Genomic DNA, 13,206 nt, shown 5'->3' with positions numbered 1-13,206 from the left:
TATTATTACAATTACAATTACAATTTAATGTAATGGATTCACCAACCACCACCACCACCACCACCACAGACGACTGCTGTGTCAAAGTAGCCGTCCACATACGCCCACTCATCGGTGATGAAAAGCTTCAAGCATGCCAAGATTGTGTCACTGTTGTTCCCAACAAACCTCAGGTTCTTTATTATTATTATTATTAATTTGGTAATTACTTTTTTTGTCACATTGACTGATGGTTGGAGATCTAGTAGATCTTGTTGTGAATTGGTTTAGTTTTAGTAATTTGATTGTGAATCTGATTGGATTGTTGTGTTGCAGGTGCAATTGGGCTCACATTCTTTTACTTTTGATCATGTGTATGGTAGCACTGGTACACCTTCAAGTAATATGTTTGAAGAGTGTGTTGCTCCTCTTGTTGATGGCTTGTTTCAAGGCTATAATGCTACTGTTCTTGCTTATGGTCAGGTATGGTTATATATCATTATTATTGTTGTTGTTGTTGTTGTTGTTGTAGTTATAATTACAAAAAAAAAATGTTATCTTGTTGATTGTTTATGATGATGATATTATTATTATTTTCAGACTGGTTCAGGGAAGACATACACTATGGGTTCCGGCTGCAAAGACGCGTCTCAAACCGGTCTTATTCCGCAAGCCATGAATGCTTTATTCAACAAAATCGAAAGCTTGAAACACCAAATTGACTTCCAATTACATGTTTCCTTTATTGAGGTATGCTATTAATAAACTTTATAAATGTATAAATATATATGTATCTTGTTTTAGAGTTTTAACCGAAAGATTCTTGTTTAAAGATTCTAAAAGAAGAAGTACGCGACTTGCTGGATCCAAACTCAAGTAACAAATCGGAGACGCCAAATGGTCAACAAGGAAAAGTCAACATTCCCGGAAAACCGCCGATACAGATTCGTGAAAACTCAAACGGTGTCATAACGCTTGCTGGATCTACCGAATGTAGTGTACAGACGTTAAAAGAAATGGCTGATTGTTTGGAGCACGGGTCGTTGAGCAGGGCAACCGGGAGTACCAATATGAATAACCAGTCAAGGTTGATTTTCTTAACTTTGACCTTTTCATCTTTTAATGTATATTTTCTATACATTAGTTCTTATATGTTTCAATTTTAAATATTTATGTAGTCGTTCGCATGCTATATTCACCATCACGGTTGAACAGATTCGCAAAGCAAATTCGGGGGATAATAATATTAATGAGACTATGAGTGACGAGTATCTTTGTGCTAAGTTGCATTTAGTTGATCTTGCGGGATCAGAACGCGCTAAAAGAACGGGTTCGGATGGCATGCGTTTCAAAGAAGGGGTTCATATTAACAAGGGGCTTCTTGCACTTGGAAATGTCATTAGTGCCCTTGGCGATGAAAAGAAACGAAAAGAAGGTGCTCATGTTCCTTATCGTGATAGTAAACTCACTCGTCTTTTACAGGTTAGAATTGTATATAATAATTCAAAATTCAAATATTTAATACTCACTTATGGTTAATATATATTTTACTAAAATTGCAGGATTCACTTGGTGGAAACAGCAGAACTGTTATGATCGGTAACTTCTATATCCTACTAGTTATTTTTAATTTGTTATAAAGGTATTAAATTTGACACAAAAGTGTTAAGTTAATAGTTTATGTTATATCTTCACAGCTTGTGTTAGTCCTGCTGATATAAACGCTGAGGAAACTTTAAACACGTTAAAGTATGCGAATCGTGCAAGGAACATTCAAAACAAGCCGGTGGTGAATAGAGATCCGATGTCAAGTGAAATGTTAAGAATGAGACAACAATTAGAGTGTTTGCAGGCGGAACTTTGTGCTCGTGGTGGTGGATCTTTGGGTGAATTACAGGTATTTTTATTAAAATGTGTAATAATTTGTAAACGTAGTTATAAATCATTAAATATTAAAAATCTCGTTTTTAAAACTTTTAATTCAGGTATTGAGGGACAAGATTTCTTGGCTTGAAGCTACAAATCAGGATCTTTGTAGGGAGCTTCATGCTTATAGAAGCCGAGGCATTGCCATTCATCATTCCGAAATGGATGATAATAAAGTATGCGTTTGTTAATTAATATTATTTTTTATGCGTTGGTGTAAATGTAAATATGTAACTTAATGAACACTTGTTACAGGTTGATGATTCTTTTTGCATGGAAAATGAAGTGCTAAGGAAAAGTGTTGATTCTTCTGATTATCAAATGAGTGAAAATGGTACCAATTTAAATTTAAATTATCCATCAACTATTATATTAATTAATAATTAATTAATAATATTTTTTGTAAATTAAATATATACAGGCGATCCTGCGGTTATCGATGAAGCGGCAGCAAAAGAGTGGGAGCACACTCTTCTACAAGACTCCATGGATAAAGAACTACATGAATTAAACAAACGTTTAGAGCAAAAAGAGGTGTGACATTTTATTTTCTTTAAATAACTATTTCTATAAAAATTATTAATAATTTAACACACATGTTTCTTTTGCAGTCGGAGATGAAACTTGTTGGTGGATATGATACAATGACACTAAAGCAACATTTTGGGAAGAAAATAATGGAACTTGAAGACGAAAAACGAGAAGTACAGGTAAATACATATATAAATAATTTCTGATATTGTTTAATGTTAATATTTAATGTTTGTTTTTTACTTTGATTATTAATGCAGAAAGAGAGGGACCGATTGCAGACTGAAATTGAAAATCTTTCATCGACTTCAGACGGTCAAACACAAAAACTGCAAGATTTGCATTCTCACAAGTTGAAATCACTCGAGTCACAAATTCAAGATCTAAAGAAGAAAAAAGACAGTCAAGTTTTGATTATGAAGCAAAAACAAAAGAGTGATGAAGCAGCTAAAAAGTTACAAGATGAGATACAATACATCAAGGCACAAAAGGTTCAACTACAACACAGAATAAAGCAAGAAGCTGAACAATTTCGACAATGGAAAGCCTCTCGTGAAAAGGAATTATTGCAGGCATGTATTTGACTATTTGCTAATGTATATTGATTTCTTGTTAATGTATATTAATTTGTTTCTTCTTTTTTAATATATGAATGCAGCTAAAGAAAGAAGGGCGGAGGAATGAATATGAAAGACACAAATTACAAGCTCTAAACCAACGCCAAAAAATGGTTAGATTATGGTTTTTTTTTTCATATTTAAATTAAAAAGGTTGCAATGTGGCATTCTCTCATATATCTATATAATCATAACATTAAAGGTTCTTCAAAGAAAGACAGAAGAGGCTGCAATGGCTACCAAGAGGCTCAAAGAATTACTTGAGGCCCGAAAGTCAACCCGTGACAACACAGGTTTTTGGCCGTGCTTTTGCGTTTAAAAAGTTAAAATCTTTATTTTCCATTATTAGACACTTGACCGCGTTATTCTTGTTTTTGTAGTGACCAGCAATGGAAACGGAACAAATGCACAGGTAGTTAATCACATAACCAAGATTAATATTAAATTTAAGAATCTTTAATTCACTTTTATTAAATCAAATTAACTTTTTTAGAACAACGAGAAATCACTGCAACGTTGGCTTGATCATGAAGTGGAAGTTATGGTGAATGTTCATGAAGTTCGACATGAATACGAGAAACAAAGCCAAGTGTATGTATACTATATTATTTTATATATATATGATAAAAATATGGAAAAAAATGACCTTTTAAATTTTTGGTATGTAATTTGGCAGGCGTGCTGCATTGGCGGAAGAGCTAGCGGTTCTTAGACAAGTGGAAGAATTTGCTGCAAAAGGAGTTAGTCCTCCAAGAGGAAAGAATGGTTTCTCTAGGTACGAAAAATTAATAATATTTCCTTGAACTTTACAGAAATTAACTTTGACTAAATCTTTGACCACGTTAATATGATTCAGGGCTTCATCATTGTCACCGGAAGCAAGAATGTCAAGAATAGCATCATTGGAGAGCATGTTAAGCATTTCATCAAACTCACTCGTGTTCATGGCTACACAACTCTCGGAAGCCGAAGAACGAGGGCGCGCATTTGCTAATCGCGGTCGGTGGAATCAGCTTCGGTCTATGGCCGATGCCAAAAACCTGCTTCAATACATGTTCAATTCTCTTGCAGACGCCAGGTAAATAAACGTTTTCTAAATTATTATACAACACATAAAATAAGTATAAAAGTAAATTAATGATTTTTAAATTTTAATGTTTTTAATAGGTGTCAATCATGGGAAAAGGATATTGAAATGAAAGAAATGGAAGAACAGTTGCAAGAACTCGTGGGATTACTGAGTCAAAGCGAGTTAAGAAGAAAAGAAGTTGAAAAGGAGCTTAAAGTAAGGGAACAACAAACAGTTGCTATTGCATTGGCTTCATCTGCTTCGGTAAGTAAATCACTATCTTAAAAACATCAAAGCATTTCAAGAAAACAATAAAGATTTAAACTTTTTTGTTTTATAACTGTAGGGTAATTCTCACAATTCGATGAAACATGTGGCGGATGAAAAGAGTGGCCCGTTATCTCCAAACTCTGTACCCGTACCCAAACAGCTGAAATACACAGCCGGCATAGTTAACGGGTCGGTCAGAGAGTCAGCAGCGTTTACTGACCCAAAACGAAAGGTTCGTATCTTAATCGATTATCACTTAGCAATGTAGTGAAGGTGTGCGTGAAACTGAAAAAACCGACACGTAACCAAAAAATCTGAAACAAAATAAGTAACTTTCAGTTGGGTTTTGCATGTAACTAAAACCCAAAACACCGAACCGAGTTTATGAATTTTCATTTTTTATTTTTGTGTGCTAAGTAATTTATAATAATTTAATAAATAGTCTAACCCAATATTTTAGACTCAGTTGCATTTAATCATTGGTTAAGAAAAATATCTAGGCCCAAATGTATAATAATCAGTTAATCATTAATTAACAAAAAGATTTAGGCCCAAGATCATTACTTTGGGCCTATTTTTCTAAGCCCAAAAATTTTAAAGCCCAAATGTTTAAACTGAAAAAAACGAACCCAAACAAAAACCGATGGTTTGTTTATCAGTTAATTATTAACTAACAAAAAAAATTAGCCCAAATTCATTATTTTGGGCCATTTTTTTGTTTCGCTAAAAAATTCAAGCCGAAATGGTGAAACACCAAACTAAACCTAAAACGAAAAAAAGTTGAAACCGAATGGTTTTCAAAAACTCTAAAACCGCATTTATGTAGCTTATTGAATAATAATTTGTGAATGCAGATGGTACCAATGAGCCAGCTGTCAATGAAGAAGCTGGGCCAGCTGGCACTGGTGGGCCACTCTTCCGGTAAGCTTTGGAGGTGGAAAAGAAGTCATCATCAATGGCTACTACAGTTCAAATGGAAATGGCAGAAACCATGGAGACTTTCAGAGCTCATTAAACACAGCGATGAAACGATCATGCGATCAAAACCTCGTCCCCTGCCAGCTGGATCCGAAGTCATGTATCATAGACATTAAGTTTATATATATATTTTTATTGTATATTCATTCGTCTTTCACCACGCGTTCAACTCCAACATAAAAGTATAGCAAGGAGCATAATGGAAATAATAAGTGCAGGTAACATAAGTTTATGTCACAAGTCGCGTGTTTAGTATATGCATAAAAAGTTGTTAACTTTGAATTCATTTGGTGCAGTGTGATATTATGGAAGATTGATGTTTGATCTGGAATAGGTAAGATTATATATAGTATTGAAATATATATATATATATAGGTGCTGTGCTGGCTGGGGTGGCTGCAATGGGATATTATTTTTCATGGACTTTTTTGATGTCTTTCCCCAGATGAAAATGAAATAGTGTGTGTGTTGTGGTTTGAAGTTTTGGAAGCACAAGTTTTTATTGGTAGTTAAGTATTGCTAATTTGTTTGTAGTTAATTTGTTGTGTGAGTTGAGTGGAGATGGTGGTTTTGTTGGAAACTGTAGACATTTATTATTAACATTCGCATAAGGTATAGATTTGTAACGTTTGCTTACAATATTATTATCTATTATGATTTTTTAATAAAGGTCACTGTGTGTTGTCACTTGTCACTGTTAACACTAGGGATGAGCTCGGTACAAGCCGCCTTACAAAAAAAAAATTAGCCGTTGGGACTTATTTTGTTGCCTTTTAATATTGTTTGTTTTCAACATGATTTGTAATGTTCAAAGATCAAACTTATAAACTATTCAAGTTTTATTAAAAAATGCATCAAGTTGGTCTTACTCCCTCTTTATGTAAATTGTAAAGTAGTAACATGTGCCATTATCTACTCACGTTTTGTTGAATGTTGACCCCAAAATGTAATTAAACTACTTATTAATGCATACTACATAAATCTCTTTTTAGTGCTCTTAAAAATTTTGAACAATTTGTAATCACACTATGATCGACCAACCTGCTTACTTTTCTTCTATTAACAAATGCTTTTGAATTTAAGCATGTGTTGGATGGTTGGCAGTTGCCGAGTCTTAAAAATTTTGAACAATTTGTAATTACACTATGATCGACCGTCCTGCTAACTTTTCTTCTATTTACAAATGCTTTTGTATCTAAGCATGTGTTGGATCGTTGGCAGTTGGCGAGGCAAGTTAGTAAAACTAGTAAAATATTTTCCAATTTGTCGGAAGCAATTTCTGTTTTGGTCTACGGCATAGTATGTGTTTATAAGCTTTAGAGTTAAATGCCATTTTAGTAGCTGTGCTTTGTTTAATTACGCAATTTTAGTACCATTTTTGAATTTATTGCAAATGACTACCTCAGTTTTTTAAAACTTGCAAGTTTAGTACTTTTTTATAACACCATCTATTTTATCCGTTAACACGGGTAATTTCTTTATTTTATTTTGTTTTCTTTTTCTTTTAATCACATTCCCTCTTTATTAAAATTTCTTTTCCTTTTCATTTAATCACCAACACCAACATTCAACAGGGGATTTATATCCACCCAACCCCGTAATCTTAAAATCCAATTTGGTGTTCTTAGACCTGACCTAACCAGATGCACTTTCATCAACACAGAAAAACCCCTAATTTCATTGAATTTGAAGCTCCATATTTGAAAGAACCCAAAAGTCAAACCCCTAATTTAGTTCATTCAAATATGCACAGAGGAGAAACGGGGGAAAGGGGTGTGGCGGTGGTCGAGTTTGGTTGTGTCGGATTTAACTTTTGAGATGAGGGATGTGGTGATGGCGGTTGTAGTGGTGCCGGCGACGGTTGTATTGGTGGCATGGTTTTATGGTGGTGGCGATTGTGGTGGTTAACTGATGGTGTTGCGTGGCGTGGTGATTAATCGGTGGTGGTTAGCCGGCGATGGTAGATGGATAGCAATGGTGGTTGACCGCTGGGGTCATGCCCTAGATGTGAGTAAATCGTTTATATATCGTACATAAAATCAGTGGCTGTTAGCAATGGTTATGGTGGTTGTTAAAGGAAGATGAAGAAAATAATCTATTGGGTTGGGTTATGGTGGTGTATAGAGAAAGAGAAAGAAAGAGTATGAAGGAGTTAATGGGAAGAGTGGAGAGAGCTCAGAGAGATGCCTGTCGTTAAAAAATGTACATGGAGGATTTAATTAAAAAGTAAATTACGAAATTACCCCTGATTTAACGGACAAAAATAAACGGTGTTAGAATAAAGTACTAAATTGTAAGTTTTAGAAAACTGAAGTAGTCATTTGCAATAAATTCAAAAATAGTACCAAAGTTGCGTAATTGGACAAACCACAGGTACTAAAATGACACTTAACTCTAAGCTTTATAGAATGTATTTATTTTAAAACCTATTCCGTCTAACTGGTTCATCAAACCATCAAACACTCCAATTATTTTTAATCACAATCTTCACATGGTAGAGGAAGTCAAACTTGCAGAAAAAAGAAAGGTATCAACGAATGGTGGGAAAATTGATCTATCTCTCACATACTCGACCATACATAGCATATGTGGTAGGAAAAGAGGCAAATGGCTTCACTTCATATTAAGGACCCATTTAACTCCTCTGTTACAACAACTTCCTTAATCTCTTGAATCATTTTTAACACTTCCCACATAGTAGGTCTCTGATCCGGCGAGCTAACCCTACACGCAACCGCCACCTCAACCATCATAATCAACCGGTTATCCTCCGCACCGTTCATGGCCCTAACCGACTTCACCCAATTCACCATATCATCTGCCATCAAATGTGGGTGCTCGGCTGCAGGCCTCCCGGTCAAGAGCTCAAGTACTAGAACCCCGAACGAGTAGACATCAGACTTGGCGGTTGGCTGGTGGTTTAGCTTGCGTGTTTCTGGAGGCTCATAAGCGGCTGAATCTGGATTGTCGCCGTCTGGTAAGTCATGGGACAGGGCGGAGAGACAGTAGTCCGAGAGGCAGGCTTCGAAGTCAGCACCTAGGAGGACATTTGATAGTTTAAGGTTGCCATGAACAAGCCTCCATGCTTGGTGGATGTAACATAAGCCTTGTGCCACATCCTCAGCTATTTTCAAACATGATGTCCAATGCAAAGGCTTTGCTCTTGTTGACTTTGACCCTACATGAGTTAACATCATAACAACAAAAATCATTAATATTTGTACCCACATTATTTCAACTATATGATCCATTGATAGATAAATGCTACATATATACACTGCCAATATGAACAATAACAACTAACCTCATCTAACAGATATATGTCCCCAAGTTTTGTTTATATTGTTTCAAACAACCTAATTAAGATCAAGATCAGTCAATTGTTCATTAAGACCTGATAGATTAATTATGTTTTATTAAAAAAAAGGCAATACATATATATATATATATATATATGGTAGATGGATCAAATACAAATTGATTTTAACCTGCGAAGCGAAGGGCAAAAATGACGCGGTTGGCAATTTGATAATTACACTACTCACAATATATAACTAACGTAACATAACTACGATGACATTTACAACTAGCATAACCTTATTATGCCAGTTGCAAATACCATAACGTAATAATATTACGCTAGTTATTTTTGTCGCGTGTTGTTTGGTTTAGGGCTGTGCAACGGTTCAGAACCGCGAGAACCGAACCGGAACCGAAAATGAGTGAAAAATAGAACCGGAACTGGAACCTCTTATAGTAAACTGGTTCGGTTCCAGAACCGCTAAAACCGGTTCTCGCTAAGCGGTTCTGGCTAGAACCGTTTCAATCATTTTATTTATCAAATGAGTTATGCAAACTTTGCAAATTGCAAAACAAGTTTATACAATTATATGTCTTCTTTCACGGTAAAACTAATTTAGATTACAACATGAACATCCGTTATTAAAACCTAAGTGTTGAAGTTAATAAATCATTAGCAACGATAGATTAATAGAAGATCATATCATTTTATATTAAATTACCATGATAATTTAAATCAAAATTGATCATGGTTGCTAGTTCTTGAACGAAAAGAAAGAAGATTTGAATTAAAAAATGATTGAATGGATGCGATTAATAAGTTATTTTATAAAAAATGGGGATTGGTAAATTTATAATTTAAAACGTATTGAATATTCCGGTTCTTCGGTTCCAAGTCTAGAACCGCCGGTTTTACCCGGAACCGAACCGGGAACCGTTTTATGCAAATTTTGAGAACCGAGAACCTAACCGATACATACATTAGCGGTTCTGAGGCACCGGTTCGGTTCCGGTTCTGACGGTTCCAAACCGTTTTTTGCTCACCCCTAGTTTGGTTCATTCAGATCTAAATGAGCACCTGTCCCATTCAGCAACAACAATAAGTCTGAATGATTTTAACCATTCAGATGTTTTTCTGTTTGAAACCAAACAGTCTGAAGTCTGGATGAATCAGATGTTTACATCTGAATGGTTCCATTCATATCTAAACAAATAACCCCGAAGCATGATACACCATATGCATAGTTACCAAACTGTCACCGTGTCATCGCTTCGTACAGTTTTATTCACTTTATGCTAACTGGACCCAATGCATTTATCCATGTTCTTAACTTATTCCAGTTCTACTGTTCTAGTGTCAATTATATTGTATATTTTATAAAACTTGTCCGTCACTTTCCATAATAATAACTCACCAACCTGTAACTCTGAAAGATTCCACTAGACTCTAGTCAAGTTGGTAAATCTAGTGAGCGTACAATTAAATTAATATCTTGTCATAAATTTGACCAGCTCTTAGACCAATGACAACCAACTTGAGTCAACTCGTTGCCAACTCGACCAACTGAGTCAACCCAGCAACATTAACATTTAATAGAGCAAACGCACCGTGAATAAGAGAAAACAAACTTCCATTAGCCTGATAATCATAAACCAGCAACCGTTCCTCTTTCGCCTGAAAATAAGCCCTAAGCGGTACCAAATTCGGGTGCCTTAACCCGCCAACCGCCTCAATGTGCCGCTCAAACGCCTCCTTACTGGTCCCAGCCAACCTCGCAGCATCTAACCGTTTCACACACACAATTAAATGATTCTCAAGTACTGCTTTGTAAGTAGTTGCTAACGATCCTCGCCCTAACAACTCCGCTGACGCTCTCATTAACTGCTCCAGCGTGTACATCTGTGACTCGCCAGCACAAAACACTAGGTTTCCGCTTTTCCCCATCGCTATCCCTTGCTGCAGTTTTCTCACCTTCTCTTCTAACTCGTTTGTTTCCTCCATCCGCATTACCTCAGCAGCAGCATCCGCCACTGCTGCCATCTCCATTATCTCACTCCTAGAATCCTATAATAATGAATACAAAAAAATATATTAATCAATTAAATACAGAACTAGAAGTACATTGACTTAAATACAAAATATAATAGTGATTTCTTTTGCTAGATTATGTGGTTTTTCAAAAATAAAAGTGGTTTTATGTGACAAACTAAATATTAAATATTAAGTGCTTTTAGGTAATTTGTTATCTCATATAGCTATGATCAGCTAACTTTTCAAGTGGCAATCCATTTTATCGTCTAAAAATGGTGGTTTGTGCAATCCGCTATTTGGGATAGTGGCTTCCACATCAAACATCATAATCCTCTATTTGAGATAACAAATTACCTAAAAGCACTTAAAATTTAGTCAATTACCTAAAAACACATTTTTCTTAGTAAAATGACGAGTTCCGGAAAAAAAAATAAAAACGTGCTAACTGTGAGAATCAAGTAATGTAATTCTATATACAATATAGTATAATACTAATTATAGTGTAATGTAATTATAACACACTACGATGTAATTACATAATTACACTACTTATGATTATATTATTTAATTCTCACAATTAACACGTTAATTTCCGTATATTTTTTGATATTCACAATTACCTTCTTCTTTTCCGACGCCTTAGTAGATATCACTAAACACATAACCGAACAAATCAACACCACTACACTAACAGAGAAACCGAAAATCAACGCTAATCGCTTATGATTTCGCGAACCGTAGCTTCGAAAACCAGGTATTTCTTCCTGCAACTGCGCGCTTTGGCCTAACTGAACACGTGGCGGCGGCGGAGATAACAACGTCGAGTTTTTCCCAAAGAACGGTCCAATGAAGCCGCATTCGGTTCGAACGATCTCACCGCAAAGTCCAGGATTGGATAAAAACGACGACGTAGTGAAGTTAGCTAGTGTCGGAGTAACCGGAACCGGACCGGTTAAGTTATTAACCGAGACGTTAAATACTTGAAGAAATGATTGATTCAGAGGTGGAATTGAACCGGTGAGTTGGTTACTATCCAGTCGGAGATAGTTTAACCGGTCTAGGTTTGTTAAATTAACCGGAATGGGACCGGTTAATTTGTTAAACGAGAGATCTAGTGTACGGAGACGAGAGTGAGACCGGGATTAGACCGGTGAAGGAGTTATGGTCTAGAAATAGGGTTTTGAGGTTAACTAGACCGGTGAGGTTTGGGATAGGACCGGAAAGCGAGTTGTTTTGGAGGCTGAGGACTCTGAGCTGAGTGAGTTTGGTTAATGTGTCGGCAGCGAAGCGGCCTGAGAGGTTTAAATTGTTGATGACGAGGCGAATGACGTTGCCGTTTGGCTGGCATTGTACTCCTGGCCATTTGCAGTGAGAGAATGTGGTGGTGGTGGTGATGGTGAATGGAAGTTTGTTATGGGGATCTGCTTTGGATTTGAAGGATAGGAGTGATACGGCGTCGTTTGGTAAAGGGGGTTTTGATTTTGATGATGAGAGAGAGATGAGGATGAAGAAGGTGAAAATGAAGGTTGAAAATTTCATGTTAATGTTAAAATAATAATTAATGAGAATGAGAGGAAGCCATGGCAGGGTACCTGCAAATAATAATACAAGGGTAGGGAGAGAGGATCACGTGAAAGGTTTTGGATAATAATAAAAAAAGAGACATGGGTTTGAATTTAGTGAAGCATGGGAGTGTGAATAAACATTTAAATCTTATAGAATATTCACTTTTTTACTTTTTTAAGTATAGAGTAAGTTAGATTAATAACGTTGTTAGTTTAACGCAACAAATGTTAAACTAAACAACACGTTAGGCAAATCTTACAACCCCTCGATTGAAATGATGGGGCATTCATTGAAGACAATAAATCTATGCAAATCCTAGATCGGTCATGGTTTTGAGAGATTAATGGATCATAATGAATGTCTCGTTGTTTTAAACATTATCAACGTGTTTTGAGTTTATTTGACTGTGGAGTAAATGAAAACTTCGTAGTTAAACGTGTTAAAAGCCTAAAATCATATATAAATCTTTAGTTTAAAGCATAACCATAAGAATATAAATACATAATAGAAATAATTTCGTCACATGTAAGGATGGCTAAAAAATAGAAAGGATGGCTAAAGTCTTTTGGATTGTTTCATTGTGTTTAGTCGCTTTTTTTTGTTTCCAATTAACTCTTCCTGTGTTTGAATTGTTTGGCGCATAGGCATTAGGCAATACCAACTTTTACAAGTTATAACTATCTTTATAGCTTTATAGGTTAAAGAGTATGTTTTGTCTATGCGTACTTATTTTACAACTATACAATAATATTATTTACCAAGGTATTTTTTTCCCCTTTTGATAATATTATTGATCAACTTAACTAATATTATTTGATCAACTTAACTCTAAACCCATCAAAGTATCAGCCTAACTAAACAAAGTTATGTAAAAGAAGCATTAATGTCACACAACAATTTTTTCAGCATCCATAGGTTAAGGGTCAAAATAATGTAGG

At 35.5% G+C, this 13,206-nt stretch overlaps 1 protein-coding gene and 1 pseudogene across 2 annotated transcripts; one reads left to right on the top strand and one right to left on the bottom strand.

Moving 5' to 3' along the window:
• LOC143612834 (kinesin-like protein KIN-4A) lies at positions 1 to 5,966 on the top strand. The gene is made up of 22 exons (XM_077086721.1): positions 1 to 173; positions 316 to 462; positions 580 to 729; positions 813 to 1,066; positions 1,158 to 1,461; positions 1,542 to 1,578; positions 1,677 to 1,876; positions 1,965 to 2,081; positions 2,161 to 2,239; positions 2,327 to 2,439; positions 2,517 to 2,615; positions 2,697 to 3,008; positions 3,095 to 3,166; positions 3,256 to 3,346; positions 3,434 to 3,465; positions 3,547 to 3,644; positions 3,730 to 3,828; positions 3,910 to 4,131; positions 4,221 to 4,386; positions 4,469 to 4,624; positions 5,247 to 5,588; positions 5,667 to 5,966. The coding sequence occupies exons 1-21, from the start codon at positions 33 to 35 to the stop codon at positions 5,484 to 5,486; spliced, it is 3,129 nt and encodes a 1,042-aa protein (XP_076942836.1). The 5' UTR covers positions 1 to 32; the 3' UTR covers positions 5,487 to 5,588; positions 5,667 to 5,966.
• A 2,006-nt stretch (positions 5,967 to 7,972) lies between these two features.
• On the bottom strand, positions 7,973 to 12,249 carry LOC143612833 (putative inactive receptor kinase At5g67200; annotated as a pseudogene). Its single transcript, XR_013150003.1, has 3 exons — positions 11,317 to 12,249; positions 10,279 to 10,735; positions 7,973 to 8,548 (listed from the first exon to the last, which is right to left on the bottom strand). The product of XR_013150003.1 is annotated as a putative inactive receptor kinase At5g67200 (transcript).
• Positions 12,250 to 13,206: the final 957 nt, after the last annotated feature.

This window comes from Bidens hawaiensis, unplaced genomic scaffold, assembly GCF_021521415.1.
Source record: "Bidens hawaiensis isolate Kalapana, Puna unplaced genomic scaffold, B.hawaiensis_p1.1 tig00035577_1, whole genome shotgun sequence".
NCBI classification, from domain to species: Eukaryota; Viridiplantae; Streptophyta; class Magnoliopsida; order Asterales; family Asteraceae; genus Bidens; species Bidens hawaiensis.
Note: the sequence above shows the minus strand (reverse complement) of the source record. Positions and strands in the feature narration are given on the sequence as shown.